The 21,661-nt window shown below is 44.4% G+C and overlaps 1 protein-coding gene across 1 annotated transcript; it reads right to left on the bottom strand.

Annotated features, from left to right (window-relative positions):
- Positions 1-535: 535 nt before the first annotated feature.
- Positions 536-18,293, bottom strand: RASL10A (RAS like family 10 member A). Its single transcript, XM_075319979.1, has 4 exons — positions 18,154-18,293; positions 17,398-17,695; positions 15,271-15,392; positions 536-3,382 (listed from the first exon to the last, which is right to left on the bottom strand). Exons 2-4 carry the CDS (start codon positions 17,617-17,619, stop codon positions 3,121-3,123), a joined length of 606 nt encoding a protein of 201 aa, XP_075176094.1. The 5' UTR covers positions 17,620-17,695; positions 18,154-18,293; the 3' UTR covers positions 536-3,120.
- Positions 18,294-21,661: the final 3,368 nt, after the last annotated feature.

The raw sequence follows: 21,661 nt of genomic DNA, 5'->3' as shown, positions 1-21,661 counted from the left end.
ATATTAGTTCAGGGAGATCTGATTTTGTATCCCTGCCCATCAGCTATATGACGAGGCCGCAGCACTATGGAGAGCAGCATCCTCTTCATTATCTGCGAGACCCAGCTCTGTAGGAAAATAGCGGCTTCACCAGGTCCTGCTACTAAGAGCAATAAATAGGCCTGAGCTGTAATACTGGACGCAGCTGTGACTACATATTATATGATCGTGTTACACAACCTACAAGTGCACAAAGATATTACACATTCACCAAGTGACAAGTGGGCCTGCGTATCCCCAAATGCCAGGGCTGAATTTTAGTCCCAGTCCGGCCCTGGACTAAACCATGTAACATCATTACATATTTATATTTTATACATTTAGATCTGTCTAAAAAAAAAAAAGAGAAAAGAAAATTAGATCCTTCTGTCTGACTGGAACTCTTTACCTTTCTTTTTGGAACCATTAATTTGAATAAAAAAAATAAAACCAGAAACTTTTCTATAAAATAAATACAATATATAACACGTTTGTTTTTATTATACAGTATATTTATTACTTCAAATGCTGGTGATAAGAATTGTAGTAGAGAAAAACCGATATATACTGGTGAAAGAGAACATATCGCTCTGCATATATTAACCCCTTCTATCCCCCTCCCATCTCCAAGGGGAATGCACCAGGTATACAAGATAAAATATGCAGTCATGTTTAGAGAAAATGAGGTATAATACATATAATCTAGACCTTTTCCACAAGAGTTTAATGATAACGCCTAAAATATCCTAGTAATAAACTGCATGTGATAAGAGGGAAATAATGAAGGAGCCCTTTATTGCTGTACGACAGGACAGATGGTGAAGGAGAATTTTTTTGCTTTTGCTGTACAAAGGTTTTCCATTATCATAAGGTTTGACAAGATGATATTTGTATTTGACATACTATAGATTCCTCATAGAACATAAGGCTGAGCGGAGAATTTTGGATTATTGCCACGTGTCAACATTGGCTTGCGTGTAGCAAAGCTGTCTCAATAAAAAATGTGGCTTTGTTAGCCAGTGCAAGCAATGCCAGTCTATTATTTTTCACTTTGCTGGTGTAGTTTAGACAGGGCAATGCGGAGTTAGAAGGTGACCACTTTATGATGATGTCCACAAATATGCTGTAAATAATATGTCACTTATAGAGCAGCCCGTATGAGCTTCTTTGTGAAATGCTGCCCCTTATATAGTAAAGTCTTCTAGACAAACTTCATGGCTACCGATTGATGGACATGTAATGTCCCATGTTCCTCAATTGCCCTTATTGAAAAGTACTGCTCATGGGAAACCATTGCAGGTGTAGTATTTAACTATGGAAATTGCTCAAAGAAATGTTGAGTCACATGTCCCTCCACCAGTAGGTTCAGGGAAATCATCGGAGCCAGTGACAGTTGTGAAAATTCTCATAAAGTGGCCACCGTCTTTAAGCAATACCTTTCATTAGCTAAATGGTATTCTATGCCCACAAAACGATTGGGTTAGTGATCGTTCTATGAGCATAATAGTATAGTTGACCTGTCTAAAAGGTCTATTAAACAGTAGCGTAATCGACTTAGATGTTTAATGCTGACCATTAGCCAGTGTAAATGCACCGTAAGGCTAAGTTCAGATGTCCAAGCATCACAATTTGTGTAGGGATTGTTTGTGATTCCTGGACTGGCCGTTCGTCTCCTTACCTGAACTTAACAGTCTCATGTATTATTATGAGGCTGGTGACTTTAGATCAGGAGACTCACGACTGATCCAAAATCTGAACTTGATTCTCAAACATCCTTATTCAACCTGAAATGTATGGCGGTCCTAATCTGACCACTGTACATGGCTTTAAATAACAACCCCATGGCCAAGAGCTATCTCCTTAAATCTTTTAATAAAACTTCAGGCTTGACTGAGCACTCACTTTTATTTTATTAGAGAGATGGTGAAAGGCCAAAGAAGACAGGAGCTGGTTGGGCTGTCACTATATTCATAGGGCCTGATTCATGAAAACTGGTGTTCTGTATGCCAGTCTTAAAGAACTCTGTGCTGTAGCAAGATGCGCCTAATTTTGTAAAAGGTACGTGTCTTTGAATGAATTTGATGCGTCCTTCAGCTACCATGCGCCACTGACAGAAATACCAAACATTTTAGTGTTGTAAATTATCACAATTAGTAGGGCATGCTTGGTTCTGCCCCATGCTGTCCCAGTTCCACACACGTTTCTAAACATTGGCGGAGCTGACCCAGGAGTGGTGTAAAGACGCCAAAAGTCACAATATTTTTGCACAACTTTGAGTTGCACAACAATTTAGTGACATTTCAAGGTATTTTACGGCAGAGTTCTGGAGAAAATACTTTGATAAAATAGACTCATTATTTTTTTACTGATTCCCCAAAAATTGGTGAGTTCAGCTAACATTTATGTAATGTTTATGGTCAAGTTAAGTGGAATGGCCAAGTTAAGTTAAAGGGGTTGTCCACTACTTTAACATTGATGGTCTATTCTTATGATAGATCATCAATGTCTGATTGACCAGGGACCGACACTTGGCACCTTCACTGACCAGTTGTTCTTGGTGCCACCAGATGTGCAGTACCCGGTCGTGGCCTCTATCAGAAGACATGACATCTCTGAAACTGTGTATTTCTGGCTGCCTGCTGCCGCTGCCGGCACCGACACCGGAAGTGGTGGGTGTCAGACTCCAGCCAATCAGACATTGATGACCTATCCTAAGGATAGGTCATCAATGTTATAGTAGTGGACAACCTCTTTAAGTTATTTTTTTTTATTTTCTAAGCAAGTGAAAGGTATTACTTAAAGGTTTTTGTGGACTATAGCATTGATAACCTGTCTTTTACAATAATACCACTAATCAACAGAATGAAGAGTGAATGATCCTTGCCTGCAGTACCAGGCATAGTAATGTCTATGTGAGTGTAGTTCTGCCTGATGTAATGCAGCTCTGCTGGATGCAGGGGGTAACTCATCAGGCAGTGATGGCCTTGTCTAATCGACTGCTTTGACAACAAGGTCACTCTGGGACAGGTTCTGCATTTGAGGACGTCTGTGTGTTATTGACCCTTCCTTATAGGTAGCGACTGTACCTTACACATTAGTGTCTTACATTACACTGCATCGCTCTCTGTGAAGCGCACCCTGCAGGCAGATGCTAGGTGTGTGGCTCCTGCTTCTGGTTGTGGTGCTGATGAGGAGTTCCTTGAAAAGTAACAGGATGTGCCAGTTGTTCTGGGCGGAACATTCCAAGTACCCACATTTCCAGCTCTTCTTTACCAGAATTGATAGGACATGGCGTGGTGCAAAGCGATGCTTCTGCTGGTCTCTCTTATTTCCAACCACTACAATAAGTGGAGTTTTGCTGGTGCTACATAGAAATATGAGTGTGAATTAATTTCTCATACACACCAGTAAGAATTTACGTTACACAACATTCCGACCAAATACATTCTTTGAGACAAAGAACTTCTGGTAAGTTGTAGACACTTAAGAGAAGACTTTATTGCTGAAGTCTGTGACTAATAGCAATTTTGCTACTGCTCAAAAATGTACTGGAAATCCAAAACAATATCCTAAGTTTCAGGTCATTCATAACAATGGTAGAGTGTATAGGGTGCGTTCAGACATATGTTTTGTCCAGCCAGTTGTTTGGGTTTATTTTTATTATTTTTTTTTTTACATCCCAACTTGACATTACTGATGACAATTCACCTGCTTGGTGTTGGTTTTGTCATAAATTTACACCTGACACAGAAGCATGAGAAGCAAATATATGTGAACAGTCCCTTAGAATATTGTGCCAGATTTCCAGTAAAATAAATCTATCAATGCCATAATTTTTTTTCCATTTTTAAGTGTTTGGCCAAATGACTATAATTATATCATATGTATTCAAAGACTTAAGCCCGCTTTACACGCTGCAATGTATCTTACAATGTGTCGGCGGGGTCACGTCGTAAGTGACGCACATCCGGCGTCGTAAGGTACATTGCAGTGTGTAACAGCTACGTGCGATTGCGATTGAACCGGAAAACGTTCATCGGACGCACGTCGTTCATTCCTCATGAATTGAACGTCAGGTTGTTCATCGTACCCGGGGTAGCGCACATCGCAGTGTGTGACACCCCAGGAACGATGAACAGATCTTACCTGCATCCTGCGGCTCCCGGCCGGTAATACGGAAGGAAGAAAGTGGGCGGGATGTTTACGCCACGTTCATCTCCGCCCCTCCACTTCTATTGGCCGGCTGCCGCGTGACTTCGATGTGACGCCGAACGTCCCACCCACTCCAGGAAGTGGACGTTCGCCGCCCACATCGAGGTCGTATGGACGGGTAAGTACGTGTGACGGGGGGTTACTCGTATGTGCGGCACATTCAACAAATTGAACATGCCGCACATACGATGGAGGCGGCTACGATCGCATACGATATCGTATGCTGGATCGTAAGGTGTAAAGCAGGCTTTAGACATTCCTGATGCTGCATAGAGATTTTTAGAAAATTTAGTGTATTGTAAGCAATCCACTATACTGGTATAAAGTGTGACATTTTTTGCCCTACCTTCTCAATAACAGAAAGAAACAAAAAGGTTATTTCAAGTTAAGATCCCACCTGGAGGATCGGAAGATGAAGGGTGAGCACCCATCACATAGGCATCTGACGATCCTCCATAGTGATTGTTACCTGATATAAGACTGTCATATATATATACATTGTGTGGATATATATATATATATATATATATATATATATATATATATATATATATAATATAGGGTTACCTAGATTATACTAAACTCTCTAAACATTATTTAGATAAAATGATTACATGCTGATATAGGATGGCCTACTACTTATGCACTCCAATTGGGCAGAGTGCCACCGTCCTTCTACACTATAATTACGTAATAAATAATATATTTTCTTTTAACGTGATTATTTGATATTTTTCAACTGTGTATTATTACCAGAATGGCTGCTCATGTCTATTTATAAAGGGGATAAGCCCCTGTCCAGCGATTGACTGGACCATATACTGTACATTACTTTGAAATCACCAATGCTTGATTGTAATATCTATAAACCAGAGAGATCAAAAATTCTCTGAATAAGGGATTAAATACACATAACACGTAACCTTTATTGTTAAATTATAAATAGAAGACGCCATGAGACTATATGTATTCCACAAACATATCAATCATATCTCCTTCTATTTCTTTATAGGATATGACTAATCTCTACTAATAAAATATAGCCTAAAATCCCATAAAACCACCCTTAGTGGTCCCTCACCAATCACAGGGAACTAACTAGAGTATAATCCGAGGAGGTACAATATATACTTAATAAACTCAGTGCTGTTCTTTCATTAATTACACCATTCACTGGACAGTTTACATCCTGTAATTATGCACTTTATCTCTTCATCTCAACGTGATTTGTCACTCCTATAGACAAATATTAATATATATGGATGGGATATAAATATGCCATCCACCATAACAGAAGACACAAAGAGATATTAAAATTCCCCACTTTATCTACTCTGGATAGATAGATGGATAGATGATAGATAGCTAGATAGATCTATATATACATAGATAATAGATATAGAAAAGGATAGATAGATGGATAGACAATAGCTAGATACAACAAAAAAGTAAGACTGACAGCACTTTGAATAGTGTGAACAGGTGCGTATCTGTTCATGATACATAATATCTACAAAAAAGAGGAACAGTCGCACACTATAATCGCAAAGCTTTAAACTACTAATAACAATCTAGAATTTTTTTAGGTGTTTAGCATATTAGAATGGCCATCTTAATACCTGCCCAGTAGCCACGTCACGACAACCTCATTGTACTGGGTCCTTCTCTATCCTACTGCCTCTGTCTGGGCTTTCAAAAACCTATATGTAAGCCCACACAGAGGCAGTAGGATAGAGTAGGGCAAAGTACAATGAGGTTACCTTGACGTGCAGCCGCCGCTGCTGTGTGAGGCCTCCGGGGTGATGATATGGCAGCAATGGTGGTACTGCTCCCCACAGGTGGAGCGGTGCCCCGGGGACACTGTTGGCGCTCGTGAAAGTCTATGGTGTTGGGTGGATAACACGGTGCAGGGCCGACAGGCGATGAAAGAAACAGGCACAAACAACAGTCTCTCTACCTTCTCCTCTTTTACTTTAAGAACAGTCCAGTCCTGGGAGACCGTCACAGGTGGTGAAGGGGATCCGGTCGGCCTGGAAGTACTTGGGGTGATCTTTTTGGCCAGCTGAGTATGAGGCCTACTCCTGTTCTTTTCTTTACTATTATAGGACCCTGCTCTCTGGATTTAGCGATCGCCCTCTTGCTGCTGGGACCGGTGGTACGTCCCTTTCCCTCTGTGGTAGGCTGCGCAGGCCCTCTCTGGTGCTTCTCTGCTGGAGTCCACACCGGGCCCTGATGATGTAGCTGTACCTTCGGGCTGTTTATGGGCCAGGTGCTGCAGCTCTCCTGCCCTTCGGATTCGGCTACCAGGAAGTATTTTAGGCCCTGGTGGCCACAGACTCCGATGTCCGAGTCTCTTCTGTGCCTCTCTGCTACTCCTGCTTCCCTGGGCCAAGCTGCTCCAGCTCTAGGCCCCAGATCCACAGGACAGCACACTCTGCGTCTGCTTGCTATCACTTCTCTCTACAGACTGAACACTACTTCCTCCCTCAGGTCAGACTTAAGGAATGCTCCCTGGAATTCCAGGTTCAGAGCTCCCCCTGCTGGTCTGAGGGAGAACTGCGTTGGATGTTAAACTTACTGGCCAATAGACCTCCCAATTACCTCCAGGCTCAGCATTAAGCCTTTGGGAGGGCAATGCTGTTGTGGGACCAGGTCCTCGGGCGCCACACTCCCCCTTAGTTAAATTCAGTACTCCCGGACTGTAGAAACAAACATAACATGTTAGAACATTTCATCCCATTATGGGAGGCGCATTACTTAAACGTTACAAACTTAAACACTACTATAAGAGTCCAGTGTGGCTCCCTGCCGGGTGTTCATTACACTGCTCCATGGGGGACCCGCCACGATCAAACCCCCAACGTAGGCTCTGGGCGTGCATCAGAGCATTGATGACCCCACTCTATGCACGCCGGATGGGTTTTTCTTCAGGGGTGTTGAGCACACTGGTGCTAACTATGTACAATTAGAGTGTTGGCCACCCATAGTCCAGTGGCCCAATTGTCCGTTTACTTAACCACCTAAAACAAAACATTACATACAAGACATTTTCACATAACTATTTACACTCTGTTAGGTATTTTACTTTCTATGTTCTATACCTTGGAGGGGGCTGTCCCCGAGTGCTGCGTTGGGACCGGCGTAGCTCTGGGGTTTGTCCCTGACTACTTGGAGTGTCTTCCCCCCCCCGTGTTATTGGTAGGCCTAACCCTGACAGGGATGCATGTTGGTTGCCTACGGGGTCTCAGATTCGCCAAGGGTACGGCAGGTTCACCACTGGCAGGGGGTTGAGCCTCCTGTTCTACTGCTGGCGTGTCATCTTGTGTTGGAGCGGACGGTTCTTTAGGTGGATCTGGAACCTCTTCTGTTTCTGGCTCGACCAACTGCGGGAACGTCAAGACTGGTACCACTATGGCATTGTTTATTCGGGTCCAAGTTTTGGGGAATTTTCCAAGGATTGTTTGGATCATCTCTTCCTCTTTTTCTTGACTTTGGGGACTTTCTTGTACTTCTTCTACTTCTTTTTGGATTCTGCACCGTTCAGGGCACGCTTTCAGGCGGTCTCGAGAAACTGCTTGATAGGTCTTGCCTTCATCTTTGCTTATGAGGCATACCTTACTATTGTCAAAGTTGGAGGGAATAATGGTGTAGGGTTCATTCTCCCACTGATCATCTAATTTATGCGCCCTCCGCTTTTTCTTGAGGACCTGTTCTCCAGGTGCTAAGGGAGTTGCTGGGGCTGTTTGATTGTAGTTCTGCTCTTGTCTCGTTCTTGCTTGGGACAGGCTCCTTTCTACGCATTCCTGGACTTTGCGGTACTGCTGTTGTCGCTCTGTATCCCAATCTTCTATCTCCTGAACCGCTTCAGGTGACACAGTCCCCATCTCAAAGTCTACAGGTAACTTGCCAGGTCTTGCTCGCATCAGGTAAGCAGGGCTGCAGTTGTTCGAATTTACTGGGATATGGTTGTACAGGTCTACCAGATCTGGTAACTTCTCTGGCCATTGGTTTCTTTCTTCCAGAGGTAGAGTCTTCAGCATATCAATAACCACATGGTTCATCTTCTCGCACAATCCATTGGTTTGGGGGTGGTATGGTGTTGTTCGGATTTTCTTACAGCCGTACATGTTACAGAACTCTTGGAACACTTCGGCCTCGAATGCAGGACCTTGATCAGTCAGTACCCTTTCCGGATAACCGTGAGGCCGACAAAAGTATGCCTGGAATGCTCTAGCTGCTGTTCTGGCTGTCTGGTCCTTCACAGGCACTACTACCAGGAAACGAGAGTAATGGTCCACAATGGTGAGGGCGTACACATAGCCTGACCGGCTTGGTGTTAACGTCACGTGGTCCAAGGCCACCAACTCCAGGGGCTGCTTCGTGACAATTGGCTGTAGGGGAGACCTCTGGCTGGCATCATCCTTCCGCCTCAGGTTACACGGACCACAGTCTCGGCACCACTTCTCGATCGTCTTTCTCATGTGCACCCAGTAGAACCGATCGCGGAGTAGGGTCTCCAACTTCTTCCACCCGAAGTGTCCTGCTTTATCATGGTAAGCTGCTAGGGCCATTGGAGCATCCCTCTGTGGGACCACTATCTGCCAGACGAGTTCATTCGTTCGCCAGTTGACATATCTCTTGCAGAGCTTGCCTTGGTAGGTGAACAGTCGTCCCCTCTCCTTCCACAACTGCTGGGCTTCTTGTGGAGCATCTGGACCGAGATGGGTCTCAGCTTGTGCTAGCTTTTCTTTGACCAATCGCACGGCCGGGTCACCGTTCTGTGTCTCTTCCCAATTATGGTGGAGTAATGGGTTGACCGAGACCTCGTGCTGGCTCGAGCGCTTCACTCCTACAGCATGCTCACACTGGGAAACACCTTGGTTATGGAAAGCCGGTAACTCTATCTCTTCGAGTTCATCCAGGTCTTCTCCAGACTCGGGTAAGTGAGGCATTCTGGACAGCGCATCAGCATTGTTATTCTTCTTGCCAGCCCGGTACTTGATGGTAAAGTCAAAGTTAGACAGCCGGGCCATCCATCGCTGTTCCAACGCACCTAACTTGGCTGTTGCCAGATGTGTCAACGGATTGTTGTCCGTGAAGATGGTGAACTTGGCCGATGCCAGATAGTGCTTGAAGCGTTCAGTCACTGCCCAAACAATAGCGAGGAACTCCAGCTTGAAGGAACTGTAGTTTTCTGGATTCCTTTCTGTGGGCCGAAGCTTCCTACTGGCGTAAGCTATCACCTTCTCTCTGCCTCCCTGCACCTGGGACAGAACTGCTCCCAGTCCCACGTTGATGGCGTCTGTATACAGTACAAATGGCTGGCTGTAGTCAGGGTAGGCCAGAATTTCTTCTCCCGTGAGAGCCCCTTTCAGCCGGACAAGAGATGTTTCTATTTGGCTGTTCCATTCAAATGGAGGGCTCTGCTTCTTAGCCTGCTTTGGCTGGCCCACCAGGAGATCTTTAAGAGGCGCTGCTATCTTTGTGAAACGATCAATGAACCTTCGGTAGTAGCCCACCAGCCCAAGGAACTGCTGCACCTCCTTTACCGTGGTGGGTCTTGGCCAGTCCTTGATTACGGTGACTTTCTCCGGATCAGGTGCCACACCTTCTGCGCTGACCACATGACCCAGGTACTGTACCTTTGGCTTCAAGAGGTGACATTTTGACGACTTTATCTTCAGGCCATACTCCGACAGGGACTCAAACACTTCTGCTAAGTGCCTCAGGTGATCTTCGTAGGTCTTGTAGTAGACTATGACGTCATCCAGGTACAATAGCACGGTTTCAAAGTTGTGATGGCCCAAGCAGCACTCCATCAATCTCTGAAATGTCCCTGGGGCATTGCAGAGCCCGAACGGCATACAATTGAACTCGCAGAAACCCATTGGTGTCGTGAATGCAGTCTTCTCTTTGTCCGCCTCTGCCACGGGAACCTGCCAATACCCACTGGTGAGATCCAGGGTGGAGAAATAATTAGCTGATTTTAAGGCCGTTAGTGACTCTTCTATTCTGGGTAGTGGATAAGCATCTTTATGTGTAATGAGGTTAATTTGTCTGTAATCTATGCACATTCTCATTGTACCATCTTTTTTCTTTACGAGCACTAGTGGAGCTGCCCAAAGGCTACAGCTATCTCTGATAACCCCAGCCTCCTTCATTTCCCATAACATTTCTTTGGCACGCTGATACTGTGCTGGGGGTACAGGGAGGTATCTCTCTTTAATGGGATGATGATCACCCGTGGGGATTTGATGTTTAGCCCCTTTTACCTGCCCAAAATCTAGGGGGTGTTTGCTGAAGACCCGCTCATACTCCTGTACCACCCGGTAAACCCCATGCTTTTGGTGTGAGGGGGTGGAGTCGGTGCCCACATGTAATTTTTGGCACCAGTCTTCCAGCTGTCCTTTGGAGCCATTGTCTTCCGCCTGGTCGGACGGGATGAAGGGTTCCACTGCTTTGATGGTATTGTTACTGACAGTGTACAGTTTTGCTACAGTGGCGTACCGGGGCAATTTGGCTTCCTCCTCCCCACAATTCAGGACACGGACGGTCACTCTTCCCTTGCGGACGTCTGCTACCCCTCTGGCTATCAGGACTCCAGGCCTACTGTCTGAATACACCGGTTCTACCAAGGCCTGGTAATCCTGACCCTTGAGGCCTATTGCTGCCCGACACCATATCAACATTTCACTTCTTGGGGGTATTGCAATGGGGAGGGGGTCACTTACCCTCACACTGCCAATTTCTCCTCCGGCCAGCTCTACCTGCTGCCTCCTCATCAGGGCTTGGATTTCCCTCTGTAGGGCACGCTGCTGCCCGGAGCTGGCAGTTTCAGACGCCTGTTGCAACAAAATTATCACTTCGGCAATACAATTTTCTATCACATTTGTACCAATGGTTAGCAGTGGGTCAGAATCTTTGCGATCAATATCTACAATTATCTTTCCCTGACATGGCAATTCTACCCGCCCCACTTTAATGGTTACTTCTTTATACCCAATTTGAGGCAAGGGCTGACCATTACTGGCCACAATTGTTAAATCATCATCTGGGCCAGGGTCAATGTCTGAATCAGCCCAATATCTTTTGTACAGTTTATAAGGGATGGTTGTTACCTGGGACCCCGTATACAGGAGGGCATTCAAAGGGATCCAATCCAGCACAATAGGAAGGACCGGGCGTCCTCCCACATACTTGCTGCGACAGGGGGTTGAGCCGGGCTTCCTTACACCTGGGGGTCGGCTCCTGGCCCCAGGCTCGGCCCATTTAAAGGACAGTGTCTTGCCATATGGCCCGCCTGGCTGCAGCGGCGGCAGATCGGTTGTCCCGTTGAATCATACCGGTCTGTGTATTTTCCTCGGGTCGGCGGAATCCTCCTCTGTCGCATCCATGGGACGTCATCTGGGTTGGAGGCCAACTCGATTCTTGCAGGTGATGGGGTCACTTGTAGAGACTGCACGGTCTTGGCAAGGGCAGCTACAGTCTTGGTCAGCTCCTGGACCTGCTGTCTGAGCTCTGCAGCGGGATCCTTATCCAGGGACTGCGCCTCAGCCCCTGCAGCGGCTCGTGTTGCAGGCACCACCCCGGGGTACGTGATAGCAAGAGGCCGGAGGGGTACTGGGTCATTCGGTGTAGATTCCCTCAGTACCCGGATGGCCTGGTCCTTAAACTTTGCAAAGTCCAGAGCAGGGTTCTGCAGGACCATGATACGCAGCTGGGTCCTGTGGGCATCTGACAGGAGCCCTTCTATGAACTGCTCAGTTAGGAGTTTGTCTTCTTCACGTACACTCTCTGGGTCCACCTGTTTAATTGCTTTCAGGGCCTCCTGCAAGTTTAAGGCATAGTCCCTTATGCTGTCTGTGGCCCGTTGTTTGCACCCAAAGAATCTCATCTTTATTTCTGCTGCGGTGCGGGTGTCGAAAGTACTCTTTAACTTGGCCAGTATCTGGGTTGCTGTCCCTTTATCTGTATCAGGCCAGGACTTCACGCTGGGCCGCGCCGGCTAGCTGCCCCATTAATATGCCCACCTTTTGGCTCTCAGTCAGCGGATACACCCGGAACAAGCTGTGCAGCCTTTCTCTGAAGTCGCTCAGGGTATGTGACTCCCCGGAGTACTGCGGCAGCCATTCTGCTCCCGGGATGTACGGCATTGTGATCGGCATTACCGGCGCTACCGTGGGGGCTGGGGCGACGGCGACTGGGATTACATCAGCCGGTGCTGCTGCGTCTTGAACTACTACAGCCACCGGCTCTCCCTCGGTGTCGGACATCTTCCTCCCCCTTAGTGAACCTTACCAGGCTCCGCTTTCTTTTTACAATCTCTTCCCGGTAGCGCGGGGTTAACGACCCTCCGCTCTGATGGCGCGCTCCCTTCGCGCTCTTTTTCGGGCACGCCCCCCTTCTTCCTGCACTCAGCGAAGCTAATGGCGGCGGCAGTCTTCAAACAGTAAACACACAGTCTTTTCAAAGGCGCACAGTACCCGGTGGGCGCTGGGCACGAAATCCTGTTCATGATGCCAAAAGTTGACTCGCCCACCCCAGGGCTATGGGACACCCGGTGCCGGGCCGGACCAGTTCGGGGGTTGTCAGTGGTGGTGGGGCCCGACTCCGTGGCCCTGGTGGGTGTCAGTTTAAATATGGCTGGTGACTTGGGAGCAATTAAAGTATTTGTTTCGTGACGCCACCTGTGGTTTGCGGCTATTAAGCCGCCGCTGCTGTGTGAGGCCTCCGGGGTGATGATATGGCAGCAATGGTGGTACTGCTCCCCACAGGTGGAGCGGTGCCCCGGGGACACTGTTGGCGCTCGTGAAAGTCTATGGTGTTGGGTGGATAACACGGTGCAGGGCCGACAGGCGATGAAAGAAACAGGCACAAACAACAGTCTCTCTACCTTCTCCTCTTTTACTTTAAGAACAGTCCAGTCCTGGGAGACCGTCACAGGTGGTGAAGGGGATACGGTCGGCCTGGAAGTACTTGGGGTGATCTTTTTGGCCAGCTGAGTATGACGCCTACTCCTGTTCTTTTCTTTACTATTATAGGACCCTGCTCTCTGGATTTAGCGATGGCCCTCTTGCTGCTGGGACCGGTGGTACGTCCCTTTCCCTCTGTGGTAGGCTGCGCAGGCCCTCTCTGGTGCTTCTCTGCTGGAGTCCACACCAGGCCCTGATGATGCAGCTGTACCTTCGGGCTGTTTATGGGCCAGGTGCTTGCAGCTCTCCTGCCCTTCGGATTCGGCTACCAGGAAGTATTTTAGGCCCTGGTGGCCACAGACTCCGATGTCCGAGTCTCTTCTGTGCCTCTCTGCTACTCCTGCTTCCCTGGGCCAAGCTGCTCCAGCTCTAGGCCCCAGATCCACAGGACAGCACACTCTGCGTCTGCTTGCTATCACTTCTCTCTACAGACTGAACACTACTTCCTCCCTCAGGTCAGACTTAAGGAATGCTCCCTGGAATTCCAGGTTCAGAGCTCCCCCTGCTGGCCGGAGGGAGAACTGCGTTGGATGTTAAACTTACTGGCCAATAGACCTCCCAATTACCTCCAGGCTCAGCATTAACCCTTTGGGAGGGCAATGCTGTTGTGGCGACCAGGTCCTGGGGCGCCACAAAACTATAAGACCCTGTCATATTTTTGGGGAAACATGGTACCAGTCTCATCCCATTCATTAGGCACTTCTATCCCATGCTGTAATAAGTACAGTATCTACCTTGGTAAATTATTAGGGGTGTGTAAGCACAGAACACTGATGGTGGGTGCCACGCTATGTGGAGGAGTGGTAAGGAGTTAAGTTGAGGATTACTGCCTGTGAATAGTACAAAGAATAAAGGCTGGTTTATAATCTGGGGCGCTCTTATAGCCCTGATAGAAGGTGGACACTGAAAACTAGCCGTAGCTTGTAGTATAGATAGAGTGGGGAATTTTAATATCCCTTTGTGTCTCCTGCTATGGTGGACGGGATATTGACATCATATCCATATACAATAATATTTATTCACAGGGCTGAAGAAATGTGTTGAAACAAAGATATCAAGAGCATAATTATGGATATAAACTGTCCAGTGAATGGAAATGTAAAAAGACCAGCATTAAGTTTATTAAGTGCATATTGGGCCTCACTAGTCACTTCCCTGTGTTTCTAGATTTTTTCTATTAATAGAGATTAGTCATATCCTATAGAGAATGAGAAGGGGATAAGATTTATATGTTTGTGGACAATATGGAGATGTGTGTCTTCTATTTTTAATATAGCAATAAAGGATACGTTTTACCAGATTGAGGATTTGCTTTCCATTTTTCTCAGTCTTAAGTCCCATGGTTGTAGAGATCAGAGATAGTTGGGGAAAAATGGACTAATCTATGACCATATTTAATCCATCCTACTGAAAGTTCAGTCTACATTTTGGAAAAGCTGTGTCTGGGCAACAAAAGCAGCAATGTGAGTGTGACGTCATGGTTGCTTTGCTTTTTCCATATATAGTAGCGTGGTGTGGAGGTATGACATAAATCAGGTATCCTATCTGGACAGCATCTTTCCATGTGCTTCCCTGGCTCCCATTCTGACATACAGTACTTAGTGATACATCTAATACATTTCAATGGGCTGCTTGTAATACTGCACCTCCATACATAAGAAGCAACTACATTGGAAACAAGCAGCAATAACACCAGCAATATTTCCAGAAAAGAGTAAAGTAGGATCAATCGTTAGGAAATTCCATATAAAATAGTTCCCTATTTCATTCTCTTGATGCTTATTTAAACCAAAGTAAGGCGTGGATTTAATTAAGATATGCATATATGTACTGTATGCAAGTGTGTATATATATATATATATATATATATATATATATATATATATATATATATATATACACTGTATATAGATACTATGGTTCCCCGAAAATAAGCCCCAGCAGGAATTTTAAACATTTTTGGCGTAAGGCTGTACATATATATATATGTGTCTGTATTTATATATTCATTACCAGAGTTTGCCATATTTGATCATAACATAATTGTGATTTGTAGTGTGATTCTGACCTGTCAATGATCTGTTGCCTTAACTGCTTCACATGGTGGAAACTCTCAGGGCTACAGATATCAAAGACCAGAATGAAGACTCTGCTATTCCGAAGACCCCGAAATTGAGGATCCAACCACTCCTAGAAAAAAAAAGGAAGGAAGGAAAAATAAATATTACAGCTAGAAGTATTTTGTTTTTCCATGGCAAGCGGTAGTGACAGGCTGTTATTTATATTTCCATGCTCCATTAATATTCATTTACAGTCAAGTATTTCCACCCAGCCCCTCCAGTCCTCCCACTGGCATGTACATAAATGTGCAGTAATGTCATATGAGGAAGTAGTCCAGCATTTTTCTGTTTATTTGTATGAGTGTTATGATTATGAACCATTTTATGTTTTGTTGTGTAATTGTTTTTTAATATGCACACTGAAGCTAAAATCAACAGAGCCTGTATGGTAGCGCAAAGAGTCAATACGTGTCTGAATTACGGAACTGTTTGGAACTTCATGTGTCATAGTATTGAGTTCTGTACGACACTGCATTCCCCTCTAGACGCATTGCTTTTAGGCCTCTTTCACACATCCGTGCATTAAACACACGTGTGTGACAGTCCGTGGGGAAGGAAAGTAAGGCCATCCGTGTGCCCGTGTGCTCTACATGGGCTGTTGTGCGCTATCCATGTAACATCCGACTAGCACAAAGACAGCATGTGCTGGTATACTTACCTGTCCCCGGCGCTGCTGTCTCCTGTCTTGCTGTTACTTTTGGGTCTGTGGTCAGTGCAGTAAATATACATGAGCATAATGTGCAGGACTGGAAGCAACAGCAGCGCCAGAGACGGGTAAGTATAAAAATAATTTTTTTAAGGGACAGGTGTTTTACCTGGGACATGTCACACTGATATCACACAGATAATATCAGTGTGCGGGCCTTGTGATACCCGTGCTGCCTTTAGAAAACTGACATGTCACCTTGTGGAGCACACAGACACACACTCCACACAGGAACCTTATCCGTGTCAAAATATGGACTGTGCGGAAGCCCGTTGATTTTAATGGATCTACGTGTGCCCATCTCCCCGATATGTGTGAAAACAGATGTCACATGTACTGGAGACAGGGATGTGTGAAGGAGGCCTTAGGAAGAGTACCTGCATAATATCCCATGTACTCATTCGTAATAATAATAGTAATAATAATAATACGTGTGTTTCTTGGTGTAAAACTGGAGGTACACAGAGGTATAGTACAGCCCAAAGTCACCCTATTGTGGGTCTGCACCCCACAAATAAGTAATAAAGGCATGTACATAAGGTATGATACTGGTTGAATCAGTGAAGCTTTTTTCTGCACATTGTACAATTTGACATACATTTAAAGCAGTATAAATTAAAAATCCCTTAAGACCATAAGCATGAAATGTACAAGACCAGAATAATCATTAAATTTTATATTTTTATTCATTCAAAAAAATACGCAAATATGACTAAAATACAATTAAATACAAGTCTGCATAAAAAGGGGGAAAAATAGATGGTGGGTAACCTAATACCAATAAGTATATTCCCGGTGACATGAGGCTGCTGCTAAACACATGTAAATGTAAAGCTCTACAATAAATGCATAAGTATGGTCAGTTCACATAAGTGAGAAAACAATCAAGAAGTAACTCCCCTGACCAGGCGCAGCACATGTAAAGGGCCAGATATTCAGAGAAGACGCCACCAGACGTGTCACGCACAATGCTTTGTCTGCCATATTTTTTTTTGGGACTAAATATAATTGTATTTTTCTGTCCATGTGAGTAGTTTTTTGTATGAATTAATACATTTGTTTTATTTTTTTATTAAACATTCACAGTCCTGGTCTTGCATATTGAATTATATTTTTTGTCGATCTATTATTAAACCAAAAAAAGCCGAATAATGTATAACATATGGTCACCGAAGACAGATGTTACCAATGTAAATGTATTATGTGCGCTGCATACCAACAGAACAGTAATAAAAACCATATAAGTCACAGCAGGAGAACATTAGAGGAAATAATTACGTAAAAGTAACGATGTTTGTAATTAGATCATAAGGAGAAAAAAAGCAATTTCATGAAATTGTGGCACAGTCCAGTGCACAGCCATTCTCACCTGTCCTGCAGAGCCGGGGTATCTGGGCAGGTTTGGTAGGTCCAGGATTAGGAGCTCATACAACCTCTCGCTTAGAACAGCAGAGGCTCGGTACAGTTGCCTGCTCTCTGTTGGAGTGTATTCCTCCTGAAACTCCTGGGCTACAAACTGCCGGATGATGGAGGTCTTTCCAACTCCAGGTGCCCCCAATATTGCCACCTGCACGGTCTGCACCATGGTCATACAAGCACGTCCATCAATGCCATGAGCCGCTATTACCTTAGCATTATGAAGAGTAGTGGCATTCTCATCCTGAGATCTGGAAGGACAAAGTAAAAAAAATTGACCGGAAATTCACAAGTAATATCTTTGTAAAAAGAAATAGGACTGAGAAACAATTGTATACAACATTCTTTAAGGGGCATTAAACCTATGGTTAGTATTTCGTACACAGTTACAGTCTATTGTTCCCTGTAAGCAGACATGTCCGGCTCAAAAAAAACATCCAAAAAACCCACAACATCCACAAAACAACAGGCTGCTTGGCCATTCCCTATGTCCTGGCGTGATAACAAAGCTCCACTGAGCTTATGTTGGAGGTAATGCTCCATAGCTGATGAGAGCTAGCACTAGGCAGGTAAGCAGATTACAGTGTCACTAATCAAGGTCACCTTCAGGTTGACTATGGCATGAGATCAGCCACACACTATACTATCACCGTCTTTACACCCCCTTCTTGGCATGTGTGCTTGCTGGACATTGCAGAGAGATGCTTACCCTTTGCGTCCACTTGCAGCAGAATCTCAGACGCAAGCATTAACCTTCAGCACCATGGACAGCGGCGAGGCATCTAGCCCTTGTGTTCTATACTGTACCTCATCCCTCCCCCAGTGCTTCATTACTGCTGAGAGCAGCATGAATCCTATGTGCTGCAGAATACAAATAGGCCCCCTCCCCTTTTTACTAAACTGCGGCATCTTGTCTCATATCGGTAGAGGGGTCTCAATATACCTAAGTCTATTAGTGCTGGACTGCAAAAACTAGCTCCATCAACTTCCTTAAAGCTGTCCCCACCTGAAGCATATAGTCCCCAACATATCATCATACTGTATGTCTTGTAAGATTTTCTATAGCATCTCATATCTTCCTAATCTCAGTTATTTCCAGGGCTTCACTTCAATTACATCGGATTTGGTCTTCGACTCCCAGACTAATAATGCCCATTATTTGGACAGATTTCTGCGTCCTCTGCTTAATAAGTGTCATTATCATTCGGACAGATGCTTAGAATGCCCAAATGACAATTAGCGCTCAAAATCCTTTACCCTTTTACTGCCAAGACAATTTTCACACAATATCAATATATTTTCTGAAAGCAGATATTCAACATGACTCTTTGGGTCTATAAAAAGTGCCTTTGTCATAATGGTGCTTTCAAGGCGTATAGATAAACCCTATGGTAAGTCTCTATGTGTTGTTTTCTTTACAAGAAAAATAAGCTATAATAAATGAGAACAATAGTAGAATTAGAGCACATCTTTTATATCTGCATTATGCCCAAATAACCCCATATTCCCTGCTGTAATATCAGTATTAGTGTAGATTTAATGGTGGACACTGCAGGGCATTTGATGCCTTTGTCTTCCTTTTCATCTGCCTTCGACATGAAGAGTTAAATTAGTGAATGCTAAGTACTGTCTACCAAGACGTATCTCAGACATCTCAGACACACACTGAGTCCATTAGTACGATAGATAATAGAGAATATTATTCACACTGGCTATGTCTATTAGGGATGGATAATTGTATTAAATGTTTAAAAGAAGATTTTGCTTTTCTTTTCAATTGAATTTTTATTTACCATATATACTTGAGTATAAGCAGACCTGAATATAAGCTGAGGCATCTAATTTTACCACAAAAAACTGGGAAAACGTATTGACTCGAGTATAAAAGACTAGGGTGGGTAATGCAGCAGCTACTGGTAAATTTCAAAAATAAAAATAGATACCAATAAAAGGTAATGTGACCCATCCTTGTGCCCTGTAGTAAAGTGCTCATGTTGTCTCCTGTAGTAATGTGCCCATTCTTGTGCACCATCCTTGTGCCCTGTAGTAATGTGCCCACCCTTGTGGCCCATCCATGTGCTCTGAAGTAATCTGCCCCATCCTTGTGACCTGTAGTAATGTGCCCTATCCTTGTGCCCTGTAGTAATGTGCCCCATCCTTGTCTCCTGTAGTAATGTGCCTATCCTTGTGCCCTGTAGTAATGTGCTCCATCCTTGTGACTAGTAGTAATGTGCTCATGCTCATAGTGGTCCCCTTCTTGTCCTCAATTATGCCGTTGTTCACATACACACACAAAAAAATCTTCTCACTTGTCTTCCGTTCCCTCGGTGTCCTCTTACCTGCTTCTTGCAGACCGCAGACATGTAGACCCTGACCGCACACCCCTCCCCCACTAGCCACAGGTGATTTTATCCTATATAGCAGGTTCCTACTTGCCCATACACAGGAGGTTTGTAAACCCAGAGAGAGGCTTCAATATAGAGTAGGTACCCAATTACGAGATATGCTGTCATGTGGCGACTGGGCAGATATAAAAATGGCCGTTTTTGTATGCTAAATATCTAATTTTTCATAGATTTTCCTTAGCAGTAATGCATATCTATATTCATACATTCAAGATTTTCATGCTTTAGCATTTCAGACTGCAAACTGTCTCTTTTTTTGTAATTTAATGTCATGTTCAGTTATGCACCTGTTCACATTGCAGTTCGGTTAGTGTCGTCAGTCTTTTTGTCTATACCCAAGTATATATGGTATTTAACATTTTTACATTTTTTAAAAAGGTAAGATACATAAATGTAAAATTAGAATACGTCCACTTGTTTAAGAATTGTGCATAGTTAAAAGGAACAACTTGTCACCTATCCACAGTATCGGGAATAATTTATTGATCAGCAGAAGTCCAACCCTTGTGACCCACACCAAAGAGCAGAATGAGGAATTGTTATGCCTGTTAGGATAGAGTATCAGTACATATGTCACTCCATTCACTCCAGCTGTCAAGCGCTGCTCTCTGATTCTTCCTACAGCCTCATAGATCTGTGGTAGGACTAGCCTGGTGGGAATCCACACCCAGTTCACTAGTCCTGGATATTTGCATATTGTGAGACATATTTAAAACTTGATAATTAGAAATACAGTGTTGTGAAAGTGTTTGCTCCCTTTCTGATTTCTTATTCTTTTAGGTGTTTGTCACACTTAAATGTTTCAGATCATGAAACAAATTTAAATATTTGACAAACATAACACAAGTAGAGATGAGCAAACGCGAGGTTCGGTGTTAGTACCAAACACAGACTTTACAAAAAAAACCAGAGTTCAGGTTCGGCTTTTGGTTGCTTTATGTATGCAAACCACCTGTGTGAACATCGCTGTGCTTGGGTACAATCGGTGGTTAGCCTAAGGGAAGCTGCTTGCAGAATGGCTCTGACTGGGGGTAACAACAGTGTGATCGGATGTAGTGTGCACCAACCAAACAAAAATTGAAAAACCCCGCTACCCGCCCGTGGAAGTGTTCTGTCTATGGCTGGCTGCATGTGGACAGAGACCCAAACTGCCCATTTAGTGACTTCCATTGGGGTTCAGGTCAAGTCTGAGTCCCAAAAAGAACTTTATCTAAAGTCCGGCTGAACCCACTGAACCGAACTTTCACAGGTCCGCTCATCTCTAAACACAAATAAACACAAAATGCAGTTTATAAATGAAAATATTATTAAGAGAAAAAAAATCCAAACCTATAGGGCCCTGTGTGAAATAGTGATCCTCCTTAAAACATAAATTAACTGTGATTTATCACATCAATGGGAAACTGAGTTCAATTATCCTAACCACACCCAAGCCTGATTACTGCCAAACCTATTCTCAATCAAGAAATCGCTTAAATAGGACCTACCTGATAAAGTGAAGTAGACCAAAAGATCCCCAAAAGCAAGACATCAAAAGAAATTCAGGAACAAATGAGAAACAAAGTAATTGAGATCTATCAGTCTGGAAAAGTTTCGAATGATATGTCTAAATCTTTGGGACTCTAGAGAACCACAGTGAGAGCCATTATCCACAAATGGCGAAAACATGGAACAGTGGTGAACCTTCCCATGAGTGGTTGGCCAACTAAAATTACCACAAGAGCACAGCGACGCCTCATCAAAAAGGTCATAAAAGACCCCACAACAACATCCAAAGAACTGCAGGCTTCACTTGCCTCAGTTAAGGTCAGT

The sequence above is a fragment of the Anomaloglossus baeobatrachus genome, chromosome 1 (genome assembly GCF_048569485.1).
Source record: "Anomaloglossus baeobatrachus isolate aAnoBae1 chromosome 1, aAnoBae1.hap1, whole genome shotgun sequence".
Taxonomy (NCBI): Eukaryota; Metazoa; Chordata; class Amphibia; order Anura; family Aromobatidae; genus Anomaloglossus; species Anomaloglossus baeobatrachus.
The sequence above is the reverse complement of the archived record's forward strand: the minus strand, read 5'-3'. Positions and strand labels throughout refer to the sequence as shown.